This window comes from Sylvia atricapilla, chromosome 6 (assembly GCF_009819655.1).
Source record: "Sylvia atricapilla isolate bSylAtr1 chromosome 6, bSylAtr1.pri, whole genome shotgun sequence".
In the NCBI taxonomy this organism is placed as follows: domain Eukaryota; kingdom Metazoa; phylum Chordata; class Aves; order Passeriformes; family Sylviidae; genus Sylvia; species Sylvia atricapilla.
In genome coordinates, this window is record NC_089145.1 from 24409170 (window position 1) to 24433296 (window position 24127).

The window sequence follows — 24127 nt, forward strand, 5'->3', positions numbered from 1 at the left end:
GCCACCATTTCTATTGCTTTTCCTCTGGAAGAGGCCTGCTTCATCTCTGCTCCACCATGGCTCTAGCAATGTCTAAATCTGATCTAATCCTCTGATCTTGCTTAGTGCAGCGGCAGCAGCACAGTAGCAGTGAACTTGAGCTGTATTAAACAAAAGCTGCCTGCTAGAGACTGGTGAGGTGGAGCTGCACTTGGCTTCACAGTGATGAGCAATGTCTTCACAGCCTTTTCCCAAATAAAGCCTCAACACTTGCTCCTGGCAAACCATCCTCATCCTCCCCCCTGCAGCTGCAAGGCTGGCATCTTGTGGGGCCTCAGAGCCGGCTTTTATTCCCAAGAGTCTTATAAAGTCAGGGCTCTCAGGAACAAGCTGCAGCACCACTGCATGCAACCACATCTTCTACCTAGGTGTGGTTAAACTGACTCTGTGCCTAAGCCGTGATGCCCCAGGCTCCAGTTCAGGGGTGCTGGCTGTGCAGGCAGGCTGTCTGGGTCCCATTTCAGCACCATCAGCCTTAAGCCCACCTCAGGCAGCACCACCAGCCCTTTCAGAGCTGGCAGGGGCTCCTGTGTGCCTTGCGCTACTCCTCCACTGCTCTTCTCCTGCTGCCTTCCCTCCCTCCCTTCTGCTCTGTGCAGGCTCACAGCAGAAAAAATTAATAACCAGGCAGTTTTAACAAGAATGTGAAAAAGAATAAAAAAGCTTTAATTTAAAAATTAAATTAAAAAGAGAGAATAAGCAAGAGGCGCTCGTGCCCTTTCCATACCCCGCGCTTTCTATGGTTCCTCTTAGCCGCTCCCACCATGGACGGAAATCCTCACCCCGTACAGAGCTGGCCCTTGCAGCCCAGAGCAAAGCTAAGAAGAGAACAGTGGAGACTGCAGCAGCAACTGGCCTGGAGAGCCTCCAGGGCTACCAGCAAAATCATCTGGGAAGAAGAAAAGATTTAAAAAAAAAAAAAAACCCAAACCCCAGACACCCTAATTACTGAATTCTTATGAGAAAAGTATTAAATAATTTAAATAGTGTGAGGAAAGCATCCTCTGTGCTCCAGTGTGTGATAGCGGTAGAACAGTGTCCTGTCAAGCTGTCCCCAGCATGGGGTTCCCCAGCGTTCAGCTATGGTCTTCTCCAGTGTCAGCCATGTCCCTGATTGTTGATGGCAACAAGTGGGCTGCCAAGAGCTGGGGAGAAGCAGGGTGGGCCCCACCAGGAACTTCTCTCAGCCTGTGCTGGCCCACAAAGCTGCTGTTTTGCCCTGGGGATGGTTGGCAGCCCTGCCCTGTGGGACAATACCAGCACAGGACAGGGTCTGTCACCAGCATGGTTGCTCCCAGCTGGGAGGTGCAGGTCCATCTGGGGAGCTCACTGCTGGCGACAGCGGACAGCCCATCCTGCTCTGGGAGCTCATCCTGCTCTGGGTGAGTCCCACACCACCTGTACAGTGCCAGCTCCACTGCAGACTGCACCCATATAGACAGGGAATAATAATATTTCCCCCCATTAACTAACCAGCCAGCCTTGATCTGGGTTTGAACCAAGGATCCAACTACTCACAGTATTCCCTGGCTGCCCCTCCCAGGGTGCTGGGAGGCTTCCTCTGCGCCTGCTCCACAAAGGATGTGAAGGGTTGCTCTACAACCTCATCTCCAACTCACCAAAACCCCAGAGGGGTGTGTGGAGGATTGAGACCTGGGACCATTGAGCAGAGGCAGAACAGGGTACAGCTCCCAAATCTCTGGAGGAGCCAGGCCTTAAGGTGAGGTGAGCTAATGAAGACTGGGAATCCTCATCCGCTAAAAGAGATGACAGTCCTGGACCCTGGCATGGGGAGATTCCCCTGTAATACAGAAAGGCTGCAGCAGTTTGACCTGCAGGCACTGCCTGTTCTTGCAGCTGATGTCTTCCACCTCATCTACAGGCATGCCTTTGGTGGGCTGGAGAGGCTGTGCTGCTGACTCCGTTCCCTCAGGCTGGGCTGCAGTGGTGGGCAGGGGCAGGAGGGAGGCCCTGCGCCCTCCCTTCTCCAGTGTGCTGCTTGTGGCCCGCACCCACTGTCCGCAGGCATCACAGGCTTCTCTCAGCAGTGAGGTATTTGAGTGCAGCAGCCCCGTATCGCCGTGACAGGTCCTGGTGGAACTCCTCCCGCAGCGTCTGGAGGCAGCCCCGGTACCCTGCACTCAGGCGAAACTTGGAGATGTCGAAGCTGGGGGCATGGGGCATGTGGATCATGAAGGCATTGGGCAGGACCAGCAGCTCATATTCCTGGGGACAGAGCAGCAGCCTTTACCATCATGGGCTTGGTGGTACCAACGTGTCACTGCCCAGCCACAAGCCCCCGGCGCCTCTGCGGTGCCAGGAGCCCCTCACCCACCTGCGCATCCAGCTCCATGATGTGGGAGACTTTGTTCCAGCCGAAGCCCACGAACCTCTGGTCATACTTGGGGCAGTCTCGCCTCACTACAACGTAAGGCTCGAAGTCTGGCTGCCACGCCACGCGGTAGGGCACGGTGGCCGTCCGCCATTTGGCATAGTCTGTCGGGGCGTGGCCTTTTGGCCACACGTGGTACCTACGGGGAGAGACAGAAATGAGAGACTGTGACAAGAGAGGATGCAGGGGGTCTGCTACTCCCCTCTGAGACAGGGGGTGCACAGCCCCAAGGCACAAGGGTACACAGCTGGATTCTGCTTGGACGTGTTAATCCCTACCTGAAGGTGTAGAGGGAGCCCATGTCCAGCATGGAGAGCAGCTCTGCTTTGGATTTGGGAAAGGTCAGACGGTAGTGCAGGGTCTCAAATGCCGGCACGATGAGAGCTGCCTTCCTCTGGGGCAGCTCCAGCTGTTGGATGGAGTTCCTGTGGTAGTAGGAAAGGCGTGAGGACTCCCTGACTGTGAGGCATGGCCACAGCCTCCTTCCTCAGCCCCTCCAGCCTATCCTCCACTCCACACTGGTATTAAGGGTTTTGAGAATTTGCAGTGGTACCATGCAGGGATAGCAGGAGCAGGGCAACCCTCACAGCCTTCCTCATCTGCTAGTGTCTGACAAAAGCAAGGGCAGGACCCCAAGGTTGAGCACAAAGGAAACAGTTTCTGCATATTGAGAGCTGCTGCTCAGGGTGTCTGCTGAAAACTCTGGTGCTTGGGGAACCCAGCAGGTTGAGCAAGAGCCAGCTGGAAAAAGCCGTACCTGAGGTAATCGTAGAGGCCGTACATCGGCAGGAAGTCGATGTCCGTCAGGAAGACGTAGGGCGTCTGCGTGTTGGCCAAGGCCACGTTGCGCAGGAGGTTGATGGGGTAGAACTGCCCCTCCTTGTAGACAATGTGGTAGGCGACGTTGCGGCGGGCGCTCAGCACCTCTGAGGCCTGGGCGTAGCGCAGGAACTGCTGCGCCTCGGCATCCGACATGTACAGCGCCAGGCTGATGGGGCCTGCCCAGTGCTTGCAAATGGCCTCCAGCATCTGTAACCTGGGAAGCAGACGGCACAGCCTGAGCAGCAGACCTGCCCTAAGGCAGCTTCTGAACCAAACCCAGAACTGGGCGTCTCCACACAGCCATGTGCCAGGCACGCCTGGTTCAGGAGGGAGCAGGAAGAACTGATACTCCCAGCTTGGGGTGTTGTTCCTCACTGCCGAATGCTGGCATGAGAATGATGAAATGAGATTCCCTCATAGCTTCAAAGCTGTGGAGCCTGCCCAGAGGAGTGGAGGTGGGTTCCAACCTCCCACCAGTCCTACTGGCAAGTACCTGTCCATGGAGAGCTGAGCCACAAGGGTGACATCGGTGGGGCTGGGAAAGGCCAGGAACTCGTACTGCAGGAAGAACAGGTGGATGCGGTGCTGCATGAGGTGCTGCTGGCGGAAGTCATAGCAGGGATCATCCTCGTCCAACTCCTCCAGCGCCTGCTGCAACTGCAACACCATGAAGGTGAGGGAGAGTAGGAGCCCCAGGGGAGGTTGTGTGAGGTCTCTGCCCACCCAAAGCTCTGGGGTTGGGGGCAGAGTCACAGCCAGCCTCACCTGGTCTCTGGGTGGGCTGGGAAGACTGGCACAGCCAAAAAGCTCCCTGCGCAGCAGGTTCCCATCATACTCCAAGAAGGTCAGGTAGAGGTTACGGAAGAACTCCACGTGCTTATTCTTCACCCGCAGCTTCTTGGGCGAGTTCCAGTGGATCACCTGAGCAGTAGTGTGTCACCCCAGGCAAGGGAAGTCAGCGGCACCAGGCTCCCCACCCCTCAGATGCCATGCTGACTCCCCTGGACCTCCAGTGCCTGCACTGTCCTTCAGGCCCTCCCCAGTCTCAAAGGTGGCAACCTCACCCACCTTGAGATCTGAGAGCTCAGTGTAGCACTGCTCTGAGCGGGTGTGATCAGAGAGCTGCACATTCCAGAAGCAGGGAAGCCGGTACACCAGGGATGGGTCCTGCTTGATCACCGCGTTGAAGATATCCTAGGAGAGAGGGAAAGGTGAGTGCATGGGTGGATGAGGAAGATCCCCTGTGCCAGCAGTGCTGTGGGAATGCAGAAGGACCAAGCTGCCCCAGAGGAGGGAGAGTTACCTGATCAGCCAGCGAGGTGGAGAGCATGCTCATGAGCTCCCGCTCCGCTGTCAGCCGCCACATCTGCTCCCAGCCCAGGCGACGCAGGCGGTCCAGCAGGAGCAGGATCACCCCTGAGTGCCAGAGAAGGCACTGCATCACAGAGAGATCACCCAGCCACTACAGAGCTGAGGCACAGGTGCCTGCATGCCTCCAGCCCCTGGGACATGCCATTTCTCTGTGCCCACCCACACAACCCTGCTGCAGCAGTCCTCTTGGGCCCACCACTTTCTTACTTTACCTCAGCCTCTCCTAGTCTCCCCATGCCTGTGCCATGAGGCTGCACCTCCCACCCCGGCTGCCCACACTCACCTGTGTTGAAGCCACGTCCCAGGGCTGGCCATGGCTTGTGGTTTTTCCATAGATTGCCTAAGTACCAGTCACTTTGGTTCTCCACCAGCCCAATCACCTGCTTTTCTGAGGAAACAGAGGGACATGGACACAGCTCATCCTACTGTTGGTTCAGAGGACCCAAGCAAACCCGCTGTGCCGGTTCTGTGGGCAGGCAGGCACTGCCACCCTGAGCTCAGCACCCAAGGCCCTGCCAGGGCCCCAGAGACCCCCTGTCCTCACCAGAAAACTTTCCAAAGACAGCCCAGAGCTCAGCAATGTCGGTGGCAAAGGTGATGTCTGTGTCCAAGACAATGACCTTGGAGAGGTTGGAGGGTAGTGCCTTGGTAAGTGTCAGCTTCATCAGCCCATAGATGCCGGAGTAGTGCTTGTTGGGGATCCACGACACCTCTGGCTGCAAGGGAACACACCTCAGGGCTGGGCATGGTCATGCCCTTCCCAGGCAGGAGAGCTGCGTGTCCTGGCACCCCGTGCACAGGAGACCAGCAACTGAAGGGCATGCAGATCTGTGGAGCCAGCCGAGCCTGGAGCATTTCCTCCAGCTGGCAGAACCCCCACCTGGCCCCCAGTGTCTCACTGGGGCACTCGGCTCCGCCACAGAGGCACTGCTACAGCAAGGCACCTCCCCACCCCACCAGTACCAGCCTTGTGCTCCCCTCTCAGCAGCACCAGCAACAAGAAAGAGGATAGAGTGAGCCAGGGATCAGCAAGAAAAAATTAATCACCCCCCATTCACTCGTCTCTTTTTGCTGCACCCCTGGACTCTCTAAGCATTGGCTTGGGACAGGGCAAAGGGAGGGCAAGCACCTGCCTTCAAGTCATCGGCATTGTAGAAGCTGACGTGGACAGAAGGCACCATCCAGGACTGGAAGAGCGTCTGGAGGATCTGGTGGGCCACTGAATCCGTTATGAAGTGAAAGTGGAGGGGGTTTTTCCTGCCAAGGGCAAACATTCAGCACCACAGCAGAATGAAGAGGACAAAGATCCCCATCCCTCTCATGGGACATACATCAGCTGAGGGGGAAAATGGAAAAAACCCTCTCGAGGAGGAAACAAATTCCCCTCTGTCCCTGTAAGCAGTGGGACCAGGGATAGAGAGAGGTCATAGAGCCCCTCTTCTGCAGCACTGCCTCGCTACAGCAGCTCATCTGAGAACCCCAACCAGCAGGCCTCTGGCACGACATCTCCCCCTCACCTGTGGAAGAGGATGGATTTCACCAGGGTGACCACATCCCGGCTGGCATTGTGCCCAGCACACACAATCGCGACATGAAGGAGCTGCCCAAAGACAAACAGCGCCTTTTGGAGACTGAACATCCCCTCCTTTCAGGGGCTGTCAGCTCCTCTCTGAGACCACAATACAGGGAGAGGCCTCAAAACCCAACCTTTCCCACGCAGAAGGAGCCACAAAGAGAGGTGGGAGTTTTCTAACTCAGAAGTGGGGAGCAGGAGTCTTGCTGCCACTCCTGTCTCCTCTGAGGAAGGAATATACCCTCACCCACTGAGCACTGTGGAGAGCCAGGATGAGGCCCCAGCATGGCCAGAGCACAGGGAGAGCAGTTCTAGGTGAGTTGTACATACATCCATGCTCCACAGGGTCCCAGCCTCCCATCCAACATTCCCTATCCACAATGCCACCGTGCTGGTGCCATCACCCACCTCACACTTGTGCACTGTCCGCTGCTTGGGGCAGGCCGTGTGGTTGCTCCTCTCGCCCCCAGGGGGGTCTCTGTCCTCGGCAGAAGCCCCCCACTGCGGGCTGCCCTCGCTGCCCTCCGCCTGAGCCTGGCCGAGCTGCAGGCGGAGCTGCTGATTCTCCTCCTCCACCCTGCGCACCCGTGAGGCCAGCGCCTCCCGCTCCACGTCCCGGCTCGGCTGCTCGCCCAGACAGGGCGGCAGCAGGAGGAAGCGGCCATCTGTGGAAGAGATAGGGGCATGCAAAGGGCACGGCAAGGCCAGGAGAGCCCAGGCGTGCGTGGCGGGGCAGAGCCACAACTGAGAGGTCTCAGCACGCCTCACAAGTGCCCAGCCAACATCTCAGCTCTGCTCTCCTGATCTCCAGAGATGTCCTTGGAGATGTCCTCAAGTCAGATACACCTGCAGTGACTTGCATGGCCAGAGCAACCACCCCAAGGCCTAATCCCCCGCTGCCCCCCCTCTGTTGCGGACTGTCCCTTGATCTGAGGAGGACGAGAAGGACTCACTCACATTCGAGGCTGCCCACAAAGAGGTAGAGCCAGGAGAGGAGAATGGCCAGGGTCACTGTGGCCAGCAGCAACTTCAGCTTCATGCGCCAAGAGCGCACCATGATGTGCTGGCAGGACATGGGCAACAAGGATCAGGTGGGCAATCCGAGTCCGGCTGGCCCTGGCATCCTAGAGCCTGTGAGGGACAGGGAAAAAGAGAGAGGTGTCACCAACAGCCTGCACCCAGGTGTGCCAACATCTCCCCAGCAGGACATCCTCCATCACCTGCTCCCTCCAGGACAGTACCTCGGCAACTGAAGCAGTGAAACAGACACCCATTACCGCTCCAGACAGCACACTCCTGCCATGATGGAACATTTTCCCCCCCAAGACCTGTTCTGCCATCCGGACAGCACTGCAGAGCCTGGGGGAAGCTCAAACACGGAGGGGAACGGGGACAGGAAGAAGGTTTCCAAGAGATTTTACCCCACCTCTGTGCCTTGCACCCTGCCATCCCGCAGGCCTAGGGCTCACAGAGAAGGGGAGAGGTAATAACGCGAAGAGGCCCTCCCGAGCCGGGCAGCGGGTCCCGGAGCCTGCCCGTGGGAGGGGCGCGGTCCCTCTCCCTCTCTGGAGCGCGGCTCACGCAGGGCCGGGGGGCTCGGGAAATTCCCGCACCCAAGCGCCGCCGCCCGCCCACTTCGATGGGAAAACTCCAAACACTTGGGTGGAAGTCGCTCCCCGGTCGCAGCGAGGCATCGGGCAGCCTCCCCACCCCGCCGCGGCTCTTCCACCCGTGTCAGGCCGCTTCCCTTCCTCCGCCGCCGGCGGGAGGCTCCCCCGACGGGCAGAGCCCTGCTCCCGGCGGGACCTCGCGGAGCCAGGTGCCCGGGCAGGCGAAGACCCCACGGGGAAGGACACGCCTGTCCTGTCCCGCCGCAGCCTGCCCTCGCTCTGCACCCCTGCCCGCGGCTCCGCGCCCCCGGCGAGCAACATCTGGACAACAAAAGCCGCCGTCGGGCTGAATGGGCTGGATTAGGGTCTGCTCCCCCTGCACACACCCCGCTGGAGCCCATTGATGTGCAGATGCCCATGGGGCCGCGGGGGCTGGAGCCTAGGAGAACACACATCGACCCTCCCCGCGGCCCCTGGGGCCGGCTGCAAGCTCCAGCCCCCTTGGAGGAATTGCGGATGAATGGCCCCATCCACCCCCAGGGAGGTACACTCAGGGTCTCTGCAAGGGCTGGGCCATGGCCACGCCAGCTCACTGGAGATCCAGCTGAGCTCCCGTGGCAGCAGGCACGGCCCCTGAGAACTGCACTTTTTCCTGGTGGACAAGTTGTCTACTGGCATCGCCGCTCCCTGCAAGCCAGGCCGGGCTTGACCTGCTTTTGTGCTCTATAGAGCAGGCCAAGCATAGGCACGGCAGGGAGGGCAGAGCTCGCACTTGGAGCACACCAGGCCCAGGCACTCCTTCTCCCTGCCACAGCCACGGGCTATGCTGGACATGGCGAGGCCTCCACGCGCTGCTGCCAGCCTGTCTCCCGTCCCACACGCTGAGGTTCGCACAAAGTTGGAGGGCTGCTCAGATCAGGCTGGAGGGCGATGGCAGGAGGGCATGGTGAGAAAAGGCCGGGGAGGTCAGCCAGCGCCCAGCATTCAGGGAAGCCGAGGGGCAGAGAAACAACTTTAGCACAAACAAAGCAGAGAGAAGGTGATGGCACACAGCAGCACGCGTCTTGCTCCCACTTGCCCCCGCGGCCCCTCACTGCAGGAATGGTACTCTGTCCCCTGCCTGCAAGTGAACACACTACTAGGATGGCAGTTCTGCGGGACCAGATGGGACCAGCAGCAAGTCGGTTTTCAAAACCTCTCCCAGAGGCACCCAAGGATCTATCCATCCCCCACCTCACAGCACCCCCTACCCCTTGTCCTGCTCCTCACCTGGCTGCTTGCCTTCCCCCCAGGCGCTGATTTCCTTACCTGCCTCTCCCCTCGCCTCCTCCTTCCCCGGCGCCTCCCAAGCCGGCTGGCAGCCCACTGCTGCTGCTCTCTCCCGGGGCTGCCGTTCCCTGTCCTCCCTTTACTCCTCCCTTCTAGATCTGACACTTTCCCCCTCCTCCCTGCTCTCAAACCCAAGCTCCCCCCGCACACCCCGCCGGCCCCCCTTTCAGAGGAAGAAAGAACAAACAAAACAAGAGATTAAATTCGCTTTCTACTCAAGAGCCCCCAGTGCCAGGGGCGCAAAATTGCCCAAAGTAAATTGGGAAGAATCCATCCTCCTTCCAGCTCCCTTCCCACTCCCAGGCCTCAATATCCCTCCTTCATAGTGAAAAAAGGGAAGCATCAGAATTATCTACCCCCTTCCTAGCACTTGCCTCCTCCTTTATTGGGGCAGATGGAGAAGACTTTGTCCTCCCTGAGAGATCTTTGGGGGCCTCGGGATGGCGGCAGAGCCCACCTGTTCTCCCCATGACTGGCAAAGAGCGGCTCCACGGCCTACCTGGGATGCAAATATGGCGAGGGTGGGATGCAGACCTTGCTACCACCCAGAGAGAAGAGATACTGGTCACCGTCAGAGCGCTTGCCCATCAACAGAGCAGAGTGCAAGCCTCGCTGTGGATTTGAAAGAGAAAGAATTGTTTCCCTGCTGTCTCATCCTCGCTGTGGCCCAGAAGAGCAGGGCTCACTGAAAGGGTGCAGTGTTCAGCCAGACCTGCCCAGCACACTGGGAGTAAGCCGGATGGTGGAAGGAGGAGCAGGAGGCCGGGGCTGGGAATGCTAACTATGCAGAAAGAGGCTCTACCTGCAGCTCCGACCCCTCCCCGCGCCGGCCCCGGGGCTGGGCAAAAGCGGCAGCCCTGGCCCGGGGGTGTCCAGCGCCCGGAGCGGTGGGAGGAGGCCAGGAGCGGCAGCAGGCACAGGAGCGGGACGCGGAGCGCCGGCACAGCGCTCCTATGCGATGTAAATTGCCCCCACCCCGGGGCCCCGGGCGAGGCGAGGCGCGCCCCGGCGTGCCCGCGCAGCCACAGCAGCACCCAGGTGGCTGCCCCGGGAGGCGCGCTTACCTCCCGCTCGGGCGGCTCCTGCTTGCCCTTGCAGAGCCCCGGTACAACAGGCGGCGGCTCCTCAGCAGCGCCCTTCAGCCCAGCCCTGCCCCGGCAGGCAGAGGAAACACCCGCGCTGCCCCGCTGCTCCTCTGAGCCGGCGGCTCCCCAGGGCAGGGGCCCTTCCCTTCGCTCCCCCGGCCGCCCCGGGACACACGCTCGGCTCCCGGAGCCCGTCCTGCCCCTGCCCCACGGAATCCATCATGTGCTCCAGCTGAGGCAGTGTCCAGCACGGCTTCCCCGTGCTTTGGGAGCGGTCCAGATCTCCTGCAGCCCACTGCCAACAGCACCGCTGCAGCAGAGGAAACTGCCTCCTGCTCCAGCTGACCTCCACAGCCTCTCCACATGCTTGTCCTGGCCACCATACCTTGTTTGCTCCCAGCACCAAGAGCTTTGAGACCCAGCCAGGCCCTCTCCAGCCAAGGCAGGAACAGGCAGGCTGCTGGGGAGCACAGGCATGGCAGGGGCATTTTTAGGGTATTCATGGGGGTGAGGATGGCAAGCCAGAAGGCAGCTACACAGCCTCTCCTCCTCTGTGAAACACTAGAGACACTGCAAGCAGAGGGCAAGCTGCTTCCACAGCTCCTTGGCAAGGGGCACAGTGGGTACCAGCAGCCATGGCACGGCATGGAAAGCTCCCGGCTCTAGCCGTCCCTGCAGTCGTGGCCTGGGGCCTCTCCGCCCTCCCTCCTCAGTCTCCTTGCTCACCAGACAAGCACAGCCAGCAGTAAGACGAGAGGTTTCCCAATACTGCCGGCTTCCAACCCCAGCACGTGTGCAGGGCAGAAGTGCTGTTCACAGCAGGTTATCCTCCCTCCCCCACATTCCTCCGAGGAGCAAGCAGCTCCTGCTTCAGCAGGGATCAGGGGACACAGTCACTGCGACAGAAAAAGGTACCCCTGTCCCCTCTCCAGCTGGAAGAAGCTGACAGTGGATACCAGGGAAGGAGCAGGTCAGACCCAGGTCTTGTCTCATGGCTGGGACAGCCTGCCTCCAGTGACAACAGGGCAATGTCCAGGGGACAGTGAACGCCATACCAGCAGAGCTGGGCAGCTGCACAAACACCAGTGCATGCTCACACCGACCTCTGAGGCGTGGGCAGGAGCCCAAAGCTGGCTGTATGCCGGCCACCCTTCCACACACAAGCAACTTTCATTCCTGGGAAAGTGCAGCCACTTTGCTTGCCCCAGGCTCCCCCTGAGAGCTGCCTGTGTGTTGGCACTCCACTCCTCCAAGATCCACTCTTTTTGCAGGAAATCCCCTTTTCTTTGTAGGCCCCATAGCTCAGCCTGAACGGCCTTCGCTCTCTATGGCTCAGTAATAATCAGGTGAGCAGTTAATGTTTAGGGAGAGCAGGCAGTGGAAATTTTGCCATCACATTACCATGTTTCCTCCAGCCCTGCAAGCACAGAGGGAAACAGCTCTGTTTTACCACAAGATTACATTTGGCAGCAAGGTCCATGGTAGGGTGGGTGTCTTAGCCTGTTGTCTCTTCTAGAGCTTATGTATCCCTGCAGAGAGATGATGAGGCATAACTACACTGCCTGTGGGTACCAATCAGAGGCCTGAAGGGGCACAGGGTCAGCCCGAGGCTTGCTGCCCCCTCTACTGCCTCCCCCCCAGGGCATTAAAAGTAAAAAGTAGCCTGGCTGCTCCCCATAAAGAGCTGCAGGGCAGCCAGGAGACAAGTGATTTCATGGAGCTATGGTGACTGTTGTCTTACCTAGCTGTAGGGAAGCCGCAAATTCTTCTCCCAGGTCTCATTTTTGGAACAGTGACAGTTTAGCTGACCTGCTTAGACTGGTTCAGTAGAAGTCCAACACAACAGCTTCCCAAGTTTGCAGGAGGTGAGAAAGGGCCCAAAAGCTGTGACAAGAACAGCACAGCCAGACTAGCAACTCAGAAAAGGCACCATACTTTGAAGAGAGGCAACTGGGGACAATCACTTTTGCTCTTAACAAAGAGATGGGAGGGGACAGGCTGGTTCCTCACTCAGCAGATCACCTTTAAAGTGTGTACTGCAGCACCCATCTGATAAAGCGCCTTATGACCTCCCTGTCCTGCTCCCCATGCCTGAAATGCTGCTGCTTGAGGGGGCTGTGCCAGCCTGCAGATACCACACAGGCAGTGCAGACCAGGATAGCTGCAGGAATTTACAGAGGCGGAATGGAATTTGGCCTGGAGAACAGGATTAAAACCCCATGCTCTGGATTACCATGCTGTCCCTGCCTCCCCAGTCTTATGATAAGCAAACCCTAAGTGAGAGTTTCACCTTTGTATTTCCCTGGAAAGAGCAACCTCTGGCAAAACAGCCACCGTGTTCTAGAGGTGGGATCCAGCAGCACCCACAGAGTTGGATACCAACACATGCTGTAAAAGGAGGAAGCATCCTCATCTCCCCACTGCCCCCAGACACCACCAAGCTGCTGAGAAAATCCGTGGCAGCTGTGCCTCAGTTACTGCTCATTCTCAAACATCAAGCGCTTCTCAGACCCATAAGATTACCACACACACAGTTCTATCGCCCCGAGTTCAGCTTTTTATTCTGCAGAGGTCACACTGAAAAGCCATTTTCTCCTTCTCTGGCAGAACCACAGCGCTCGGGGAAAAGGAGCTACAAGTCTCTGACGGGTGTTGAAGCTCCAAGCTTGGCTGAAGCAGAGACTCTTGTCACCAGACTGTTTCCTTGTTTCCAGAGGAAACCAGCAAGCTCAGGCTGGGTCTGACACAGGAATGCCTTGCTGCTTACCTCTTCATGTCTGAAACCCAGGAATGTATCAGGGGAGCAGCTCCTCTTGGCAGGAACTCCGATCACAAGGCCCTGCTAGACACAGTCTGCTTTTGCAGATTCAGTCTCCCTGCCCACAACTAGGCACTGGGTTCAGCTGCCCAGCACAGCCTCAGCCATGGAGGGCACGCAGGGCACACGTGGGGAGACCAGTGCCACAGCAGAACGTGCAAGTGTGGCATAGGAGGCTTAAGCCCACCAGACATCCTGCAGTGCTGACAAGCTGGGCAGCTGCATTTTGCCACAACTCTCAGGCAAAGTAAAGGGGGCCCACCCAGACAGCAGCGCAGTCCCCAAGTGCTCTCACTCCTCTTAAGCCCAAGAAGCTGGAAGGACCCCCAGCAAACTCACAGAGAAGGTATTCAACACACTGCTTCCAGCTTTACCTCCCTGGACCACAAGTCATTTGATGCTAAGAGGATACTCGGCAGGTGAAGTATCAACACTGGCTGGCCTTTTTCTGTGCCTGGTGAAGCTCAAGCCTAACTGAGGACAGACACAGAGGCCACAGAGCCCTGAATCAAATCTCCTCCACACGCCTCCTTGGCCAGCACGGCTTGGCACAGGAGGGACCAGGCCTGGGCACTGTGCAGGAGGACCCCAACTGCCTCTTGAAACAGGAGCAGTGACAGGGGCTGATCTCCAACTCCCTTCCTCTCTGATGGGATTAGGTTTCTACTATCTGCATTTTTGCTGATGTCTGTGCTGCAGCTAATGGCCAGCTCTGAATCCATTAAGTTCACGGCGTCCTCGTCTCCGGATGCGCTACGTGCATCAATACCTGTTCACCCTGTCATTTCCTGACACTTTCACTGCTGTGGGCTTGCAACAATTCCTGGGGTCAGAGTTGAGCAGGGTCAGCAGCCAGGAGCTCCAGCTTTTATCCAAGTCAGCCTGCAGCAAGCTCTCCACCAGGTCCAGCTCTGCCATCAGCACAGCTTGAACACCCAGCAGGCATCATGGTGATACAGCAAGGGGTGGGAATTTCATACTGTGTGGTGCTGACACCCCAAGTTCCAGCTAGCAGTGCCCATGGGTAGGGACTAACCTCACATCCCTCTGCTCCCCTGAAATGCTCTTGAACATCCTGCACCAGGTGGTGCTCCCTGGTGGGACAAGGAAGACCATATCCCAGCACAACAGGCCAAACTGACCCCCTATATACACTTGTCCGGTCTGCATCACCTCAGGCAAAATTAATTAGGTTAATTACAGCAAAAAAGGAGACAAAGGACCTCCAACAACCCCATATTGGCACTCTACCTGGAACAGCTCACAAGAGGTACGACACCATCCACCTCTGGGGAAGTGCCAGGGGCATGGCTGTGAGCCAGGCTGTCAGGTGCCTGCTGTGCATTGTTACCAGCAGAACCGGGTAAGTGGTTTTGGCTGAATAGTTATTGATTGAAAACTGCAGTTTCCAGATAGCTCAGAGCTATTTGCTCCTTCACTACAAGTTTTGGACAAGAATAAAATGCTTTGTTTTCCATGCAAAAAAATCTCATTTTGTTTTGTTTTTAATTGAACTGCATTACATTTAAAAGAAAAGATAAAGCATCTCCGAAATTTGTCTGTGTTGAGTTTTTCTCCCTCCAGCTTTTCATTTTGGGCATTAAATCAAGCAATTAATTATTTGTCCAGCTCTGGACTCCAGACAAGCTGAGAGCATCATGAGCCAAAAGCAGCTCTGCCCAAGCAGCAGTGCTGAGGAGGGTGTTGATTTTTTTGTGCTGCAGGTTCCTTTCAGGCCTTAGCTTGAGCTCCCTCGGTCGCAGGGGGTGGAGAGCAGGGCCCTGTGCAGGGAATGGCAGGTCCCCACCACAAGGGATCCACCCACCCAGTGGGCAGCAGTTCAGGACACACAAGGTCACTATCACTGCTTGGAGGACATGCTAGGAGCAGGGCATGCCAACTGCCCAGCACAGAATCATAGAATATCTTGAGCTGCAAGGGACCCACAAGGATCATCAAAGTCCAACTCCCAGCTCAGCACAGGACAGCCTCAGAAATCACACCATGTGTCTGACAGCATTGTCCAAATGCTTCTTGAACTCTGCCAGGCTTGGTGCTGTGACCACTTCCCGGGGAGCCTGTTCCAGTGCCCAGCCACCCTCTGGGTTTTTCCTAATAACCAACCTAATCCTCTGCTGATACAGCTTCATGCCATTGGCGCGTGACACTATGGTCCCTCACTAGTCCTGCTAGTACTGGGAGCAACTCTTCCAAATTCCATCTCTCCCAGTGCCAAACTCTAGTCCAGCAGCCAGGCACACACAAGACACACTAACTGACCAAGAAAGGCACTCCCCCTCCTCTGTGTGAAAAGCAGCTGTGCTCATGGATGCAGCCTGGTACCTCTTCCACAAGAGACTAGTCCAAACTGGGAGCTGTTCTCAAGCAGCCACTCCTATATCTTCCCTGTCCAGAGCTATTCCTGGCACCAATGCCCTCAGTGCCCAAGTGAGGCTGAAAGCAGAGCTCATCCACACAGGAATGGAACAACCACACTATAAATAGCAAACCAGAATGGCTCAGGGCAGGCTCTAAAAAACCCAAGCAGCAATAGTGCCATCCGCTTAGGGTGCCCTGGGCATTTTGTAAGATCAGAAGGGATTCTGAGCTACAGAGAAGGTTGCACATTGCCAAGAGGCTCTAACAATACTGTGGAGGAAAAACTGCTGTCCAGGCTAAGACAAAAAACTAACCTGCAAAAAAAACATAGGGCATCTTGCAAAGTGGAAATGAGGCAGTGACTGATGGGGGCAAAAAAAGGAGGGGAAGTGGATCCCAGAGGGGAGGCAGTTCCCACAGCCAGACAGTGGAAAGGAGAGTATTCCCAACATCCAAATCCATTACTAACACTCCTCCCTTCCTGCTGCTCCTTGTGTTCCCGTCCCTGGGGCTTCTCACACTGCTGAGCTAAACCTTGAACTTGCACACTAAAGGACAAAGGCAGGGAAGAAACAGCGTAGCTCAACTCAACCAAGCAGCAGATGAGTGGCTGAGGACAAAAGCTCATGTCTTCTGTAATCCACAGCAACCTCTCTGCAGTGCCCAGCTAGCACCAGGAGAGGCAGAAGAGCTCAGACCATCCTGTAATCAGGTCTTCCAGGATGCTTCCAGGAAGAGTCTTACCCTTCTCACCACACTAATCCTCACTACTCCCTCTTCCCTCCTGGTGTCTCCATCTGGATCCACAAATACTCCACCTTCCCCTTCTCACTGACACGGTATGGCCTACAAAGGGATCTCAGCCTCCCCAGATGAGAATACGACCGGCCTCATGGGGCACTCACTGCCAGGCACCAGCCACCCACTAGTGAGGCAGCCCTGCCCTTTCAGCAGAGCTGCAGCACTTGGGCATACACGGGGAGTAAGAGCACAGAAGAGACTCCTGGGAAATCAAGAGAGGGGTGTATGCACAGGGAAGGCACACACTTGAACCAAACCACCCCCCAAACAAACACACAAGCACAAAAGAAAGCAGTTGCTTCTTCTGACAGAAAGGTTATTTTGTCAGAATAGGAAGACAACACTCAAAAAACCCAAAATAAAAACACCAAACCCCTGCTTCATTGCTCTTGGAGCAGCAAAACCAGACAGGACACAAAAAGCAAAGCCACTGCTGACTACAAACCCACCCTGAGAATTCTGCAAGCCCACAGCTGGCTTTGCTTCTCCCCCATGGCTCTCCTGCCACCCCTCGCCCTTCCTCCTCAGTGCAGCAAGCAGGAAAAGAGGTAGAGGTCTCAAGTTTGGCCAAGTTTCCACTCAGGGAACAGAAGCTTGATAACAGCCTGGACAGGATGTGAGCACCCATTTAGGAGGAGGATTAGTAACCCCTTAATCTGCACATTTTGGAGTCTAAGCACTTTGTTCTGCTCCTTAATTAAACCATGGAGTGCCAAGATTGCCAGAAGGTAAAGAACAAGGAGGAAGAAGGAAAGGCAAGAAGAGGCTGCGGTTTAAAGGCTGTTCCTTGCGGCTTAAATGCAAGGAGAAGAATGTTACTAGCAGGGATGTTTTGCACCTCAAGTGCTTTATACTGGGGCTGTTGAGCATCCTGTTGCCTTCCCTGATCGAGTCTATGGGAGGGTCGGGGCAGGATGAAGGGCAAACTGCGTGCTGGCCTGGGGATGACGAAGGAGGGAGCAAAGAGATCTATCAGAGCTTTACCTGTGGCAGCTTTATCTGGCTGGTCATGACTCCCCTCCTGAGCCTCCTGCCTCCTGGGAAACAACATGAGTGCCAGAGCACATTTTTCTCCACTTCACACACCTGTCTGCACAAAAGGGCTTTGTTCCAGCACTTATCTGGCTCCAAGATGGGGAGGCGCCAGAGCCTCACCGCCCTGGCACCCGGGCAGGACGTTGAGCTCCATGTCGGGCTTCTTTGGATCTGCCTGGCAGGGGAAAATTTCCTGACACAGGTAAAGAGGGAAAGCTTTTACCACAGCCCAAGACAAACAAAGCAGTTCAAATAATGCCCTGCTTCCCTCAAGCTGTGCTCAGGTGCACGTGCCCGTGCAGAGTAGGCAGCAAGCCTGAGGCTCCGGAAGCTACCTGAGCAGTGAGGACAGGAGCCCCAGAGCACAGCACGGGAGAAAGGCAGCTGGTGCCAGAGCTGGGAATAGGAGTGCCAAGGAATGGCCTCACCTCCCAAAATGCTCTGCCACCAGCTCTGCCCCACCAGACCAAGGCAGGGGGTGCATGTGTGCAGGGGCAGCCTGTCACTCTAGCGTTCCTCTCTTCCCTCACTCCTATTCTTTGGAATTCTTCTCCTCTGTTTGCTTTGTTTCAGACCTCAATGAACAGGAAGAAAAGGGAAGGAGCCTTGACAAATCCGATCAAGGCGTAGACATGCTGAGGCTCCCTCCTGCTGGCATGCCAAGCCCTACACTAATGAGGGGCAGGGAGAGAGAGGTGGCCACTGAGAACAGTGGCCCCAAAGAAACACTTGATGTAATGGACAGAGGGAAAAGAAGCTGCTAGGACAGAACAATGCCAGCACAAGCTCTCAGCCTTCAGAAGGCAGTCTTCCCATTTTCCCTGGTCCAGAGAGCTTGTTCCAGCTCCTCAGTCCAGGTCCCAGCAACTTACTGCCCACTACACAAGAAATAAGCAATAGACCATAGTATTGTTTGGGGAGAATGATCCAGACAAGCACACTCAGGTAAACAGCCACAGAGATGGGATCACACTTTATTCAAAGGATTGCTGTGGGGAATCTGGTCCTTCCCTCCAGAGAACTGGGCTATGGGGGCTTACAAGTGCCAGTGCTGTCTCCAGAGCCTCCCACAGGTCCCAAATGCCCAGAGAGCCAAGCCCTTCTGCCATACAATTATCCCGTTTACCAATTTAGAAGCACTAAAACAGCAAGGGAGCAACCACATGTAAACCATCTACTTAACATACATGATAACTAACCTTTGAAGGCTGCCAAGGTTGCAGGAGTGGCTAGGAACAGCTGGAGAAGTTGGCACAGTCTGGTGGTGCCCGTGAGGACCCCCCTCTAACCAAGGATTGTCAGCTTGAAGGGCAGATAAGACATCTCAGCTGTACTTGAGAGTTTTGGACCTTGCTGTCACCTGAAACCCAAAAGACAGTCACGTGAAGAGCTACTGCATAGGAGAGCTCTGAGGACAGGCCCCTGCACATCCGAGAGTCACAGATAAGAGCACCCAACACCTTGGTCCTGTCCCTGTCCTCCAGCCTGTCACAAAGCATGGCTCAGTGTCACCCAAGGCTACCCAGACAGCCCCGGGGAGAACCACTACCTGCATGCTGCATATTCCCAGTCCCAGTTCACTGCACTGTCCTTGGCACATTCCCACCCAGGCAAGGAGGGCTGTACACATGTCCCCAGAATTGCTGGCAAAGCCACCGCCACAATGTTCCATCACAATACATGCGACGCCTCACACCAGTCCTTCAGCAGGATCAGGAGCTGGGGGAGGGATGCAAGTTCTCTGGCCCCCTCCCAGACATGATAACAGCAGCAAGTGTCTTAACTTGTGAGACAACAAAGGGGTTAACTATCATGTCCAGTAACCTGAGCCCCCCTGACATGCTCTGGGCAGCCCCATAAAGGCAGTTAAGAGAGTCTATCCCAATGGATGCATAGAGGGAGAGAGAGAGAGGGAGTAAAGGCAGAGGAGAGAGAAAGCAGGCAAAAAACATCACGCACATAACTTGTGCTGAAGACAGCAGAGCAGTCTGCACATGTTACTCCTCCTCAGAGGAAATCCTCTTCCTCTGCTGGGATCTTGCCAGGGCACCCCTTTCCTCCAACTCCCACAGCATTGGGCGCATGTATTCCACAACTGCAGGATGAAATGGATAAGCCCTTCTCCCAGGAGGCTAGAAGGATGCTTAGCTTCTTATCAGGACAAAGCCCAAAACAGAAGCACAGACATACTAATATGCTGGGGCAAAGGAATCAGAGAAGAATTGAGAGATTTGTTTTAAAGACCCTCTATCCACACATTGTTGCTCTAAGATGCAACAGGAGCAGGACCTTAAAAGCAGCTAAAAAACTACTAAAAGCATGTATCTGGTCTGTCCCACCTGTTTTAAAAGCCCAAACAGAGAAACAAGTTTGCAATGTGCTGTATTCCTGCACCCCTCTAGCCACAGCAAACCCCAGGCCAGCCTGGCACAGCACAATATGACAGAAGGGAGGTGACATCAATCCCAACAAGGGCTGGAAATAAAAAATAGTAACAACAGCTGCTACCTGAACAGTGAAATCCAGCAATTCAAAGAGTGAAGTACAGCACTGCACTGTTCAGCAAAACCCTTCTTCAGCAACAAGGCCCAACAAAACTTCTGCTTTGTGAGTCTCCATCAGATTCTGGCTACAAGGTGGCAGGCAGTGAGAGAGGACATGAATGGATCCTACAGCACATGTCAGTAAGCAGACATCTGTCTCCTGCATCATGCCCACTCTGCTTCTCCCGGCCTGTCAGCTCCCGCCTCAGACCAAAAGGGTCTAAGAGGGGAAACTCAAGAGATGGATACTTCTGGAGCAGTAGGAACAGGATACGAACCAGGGTGCCAAACCCTCCTGGCATACACCCCATGGCCCTCACCCACATGCTACCAGAACTTTGTATTTCCAGGGAACAGTTCAGCAGGTAAGAGCCAAGTCCCTTCACCTGGGCTAGGAAGCTGGCAACAACACTGATTACTTTCAACAGCAAAGAGCTTGAAAAGCAAAAGCCCCTTCAGCAGAGATAGTACTGAGTAGGGGGAGCCAGCTATGTGCCTGTCACACAGCACTGTCCACTGGGATCCACCACAGCATCACTGGGATAGCAGAGCTCCCATTCACACACGGCCGGACCCTCTTCTCCAGGACAGAGCCCACATCATATGGCCACAACCCAGCCACCAGCAGTTATCTACACAGCATCACACACAGGACCTGCAGGATCTGCAGCATGGTGGGACCAATCTCCAGGTCTGCCGCCTTCTCCAGGTGGGGTAAGGAGAGCTGGGGGAAAGGAAGGTCACAAGCAGTTACCCCTCACACATCCAAAAGCACCAAAAGGCCCTCTCACTCAGGGCCCAGCTGTATCTCTCCCTTGGAGTGTTTCCATCAGCTCAGGCCACCAGAGAACTACGTGTCCAAAAGTTTTTTCCAACTGCATCACATGGTTATTAAAAGACATGGCCTCTCCCTTTCAGCCCTTGGCACAGGCAGATTTGAGTATTACAGGAGAGACTGCACATTGCTAATGAATCAGGAAAGGGAGTTATCCAAGTAACAATCTGTGGCTCTAAATGGCTTTCTGGAAAAGGCATCTGGAGGCAGGAGGCAGTCAGTATCTCGCAGCAGGGCTCTGCACACATTGCCAGACATGTTGTTCCTCCTGGGAAGCCAAAAAGAGTCTTTCTCCAGAGATGCCAAGTCTGAGCTAAGCTGGGAAGGGCAGGGGCACCCTGACAGAACACAGCAACAAAATGCCTCCAAGTCAAAACACACATTAAAAGGTCCCTTAAGCTTGTTTGACCTGGCCCTGTGAGGCAATTCTTCCTGTCAGACTACTGCTTCAAGCAACAGATCTGATAGCAACACTTCAGGAACTTAGGTACTACTCCACCAGCTTCCCCTGCCAGCTGTTGCATTTCCAGACCCCAGGAGGGCTTTTCAAGATCAGAAGACAAGCTACCACCACCAGCATTGCCATGCTCAGAACCTGGTGCGCTTCATTGCCCTTGTCTCCTCATTTGGACAGAGATTTGGAGCTCTCCTGAAAGGTGTTGGCCTCCAGTGGGATAGCACGAGCGAATGAGGCCTTCCATTCTAGGCAGGGTTCATGTAACAGGGACTAAAATACTCCTTAGACACACTTCCATCTACAGTTTATTCAGAGCAATTCATAATTTATCCCTAGCTAGCTCAAAGTATTGGCTGAGCTCATCCAGCAACGAAGAAAATACCTCGCCAGACCATGGTGTGAGAGCTGAGAAGGGCAGGAAGGGACACCCTAAAGAGAGGGCCAGGAAGGCCATCTCATTCTTCATCACAACTGCTCATTTTCAACCACAGCCAAAAAGATCCACATCCCTGACCTCATACCGCCAGGCTACTTCCCTTCTGGCAGGGGAAGGTCACCAAGAAGACAAGGTTGGGGAGAATATCCACTTCTCACCCCAACTACCCCAGGCACAAGACACAGCCAAGCATCAATACACTGAGTGTATCCTCGACATCCTGCTCCCCAGCTCCAACCCTGGCAGGTACTGTACGAAAACATCCTCACTGCAGCACTCTGAAAGGTATGTTTTAAGGCTTACTTAGAATGAACTGCCTTACAGCCGTGGCAGTGCTGCACCTGAAGTCAGGCTTCCCAGAAATGGCATGGTCTCATGGATCTGAGCAGAGAGCAAGACATTGGCAGCCAAGCAAGCTGGACTTCAGCACTGTACCCACAGATGGGCTGGCAGAACATTTGCTTTTTTTTGGTTTGCTTCTTTTCTTACTGTTAGTGCTGAGCCTGCACCCCTCATCATTAGAGCATTGGAACTATTTGGCCCCGGTTACAGCCGGTGGATTTCCAGTAAGCACAAGCCCTCAGCACCCACACTGACAGTAAGCACGAAGGAAAGACTTGCTCCTACATCATTCTAGGCCCAGTCAAAAGAGAAACTAGTCCCTCAACCCAGCCTTACTCCTTCTGCCACCACACACACCATGGGCACCATAAGCCAAGGCAATTTAAATCTTGCTCAGTCTCATGGACTTGCTGCTGCTTTGAGAAGCCCCCCATCCACAGTGCTCCCTTGCAACATATTTACCATAAAAAGGCAGCACCATGTTATTCAAACTGTCCTCCAAACCCACTTGCTGCAAAGAGGAGAGGAACAAAAGAGGACATGACAGTTGGTGAGAGTTTGGAGGCAAGGGGTGAAGACGAAGCATCTGACAAAAAAAAAAAAATGCTCCTTACTCAGGCACAGAATCTAGCTGTGCTGTTCAGAGTAGCCCAAGGACTTTGTGCATCAAGCTTCACCTCTGGCTGAAGACAAGGTGTCTTTTGGCAGACTCCTAGGCAGTCGGCTCTCAGATTGCTGTCTGGCAGAGCTAGAGCATCTCCTTGAAGAAGAGCAGCCCTGGCAGTCTGCACCGGATATGCCCCTAGCGTCTCCAGCAGCACACACCGACCCCAGTAAGCTGTACTGGAGACCTCTGTCACGGGCTAGGGGTGCTATCTCACCCGCCTTCGCACTTACAGTAGCAGCCCAGCCACCGTGAAATTCAGAGAAAACTCGCAGGTAGCACTGCATGTGAATGGAAAGTTGGGTCTAATCCATGTGGTTCTGACTAAAAAGGTTTGTTTAGCGCCAGACTGCTTGCCAGCGGTATCTCGTGCCCTTTTTGAACTCAGCCTGCTGGAAAACAAACCCTAGGGGGAAGAGGAGAGATCAGGAAGGATAAAGTGCCTGCCCATGCAACTGTAATTCCCGCCGAGGAAGCCGCAGGCACACACTGTGCCCATTGTGCGGAGGTAACCGGACAGGAGGAAGGAGGGGCGGCTCGGCCCAGCTCTGTGCGCACCCGAGAGGCCACGAAGCGCCTCCCGGCCCACGGGCAGCGCCGATCTTTGCCCCGGGCAGCGTGCGGAGCCAGGCCCGCCTGCGGGCAGGGGCGCTGGCCGGCAGCCTCGGCTGAGCGGGCGGCAGAGCCGGGGCAGGGCACGGCACGGAGGGAGGGAGATCGCGGCACCGGGCACGGGCTGGAGACACTTCTGCAACAGGCTGCAGCCAGGCGGGCCCCGCGCTTCCTCCCGCCTGCGCTCGGGGACACCCGTGCTGGTGCGGCGAACGCGGAGCACCGCGGGGGCCGTGCGAGCCCTGCGTGCGCTCCGGGAGAGCCCCCACGGCACGGCCCGACCGCCGCCCTCCTGCTCCCCGCTCCGGTGCCCCCGGCCCCGGGCGGGCACACACACTACCACGCACGGACGCGAGGATGAAAAGCCCCGTCCCCGAGGACCCCCAACCTTGCCCGCAGGGCAGCACCTCCCCTGCTCCGCACCCAGCGAGTGGGCACGGGCCGTTCAGCCCCGAGCGGAGCGGGGCTGTCCTTGCCTCCTCGGTCACACCTCACCCTTCCCCACGCAGAGCCCTGGCCAGGTGCAGAGTGAGGCTCCTCACCGCCGGGCAAGCAGCGACCCGGCTGCCCACGGGAGCCCCCGGCTGGGACAGGGGGTGCCGCACGCCGCTCCCCGGCGGGTGACGAAGGGGCGAGCGCCGCTCCCCAGCGCCCGCTCTCATTCCCCAGCGCCACCGGGAACTTTTTACCGGTGCCGCGGCCAGCCCCGGCAGCGACCCCGAGCAGCCGCCGACGGATGGGTGGCCGTACCCCGCACACCGCCCCCAGCCGCCCCGCGGAGCGCCAGACCCACCCGTGGGCAGACCCCCGCCCGCCGCAGCGCTGGAGGATCGACTCCTTCCCGGGGCGCCCCAGCGCCGACCGCACCCCGGCTCCTCAGCCGGCGGCAACCGCGTCCCCGCTCGGGCCAGCCCCAGCCCGCCCTCACCTGCCCGGCCGCCGCCGCTCCTTCAAACCCCCGCCCCGCCGCCCATCGCCCGCTCG

General features: G+C 56.4%; 1 protein-coding gene across 1 annotated transcript; it reads right to left on the reverse strand.

The window, feature by feature from the left end:
- Positions 1–684: 684 nt before the first annotated feature.
- On the reverse strand, positions 685–24109 carry LARGE2 (LARGE xylosyl- and glucuronyltransferase 2). The gene is made up of 16 exons (XM_066321189.1): positions 24072–24109; positions 18454–18614; positions 7155–7328; positions 6606–6862; positions 6142–6224; positions 5754–5881; positions 5169–5336; positions 4908–5012; positions 4557–4669; positions 4322–4447; positions 4019–4174; positions 3747–3910; positions 3189–3467; positions 2710–2856; positions 2375–2570; positions 685–2265 (listed from the first exon to the last, which is right to left on the reverse strand). The coding sequence occupies exons 3-16, from the start codon at positions 7270–7272 to the stop codon at positions 2068–2070; spliced, it is 2238 nt and encodes a 745-aa protein (XP_066177286.1). The 5' UTR covers positions 7273–7328; positions 18454–18614; positions 24072–24109; the 3' UTR covers positions 685–2067.
- Between the last annotated feature and the right edge of the window lie 18 nt (positions 24110–24127).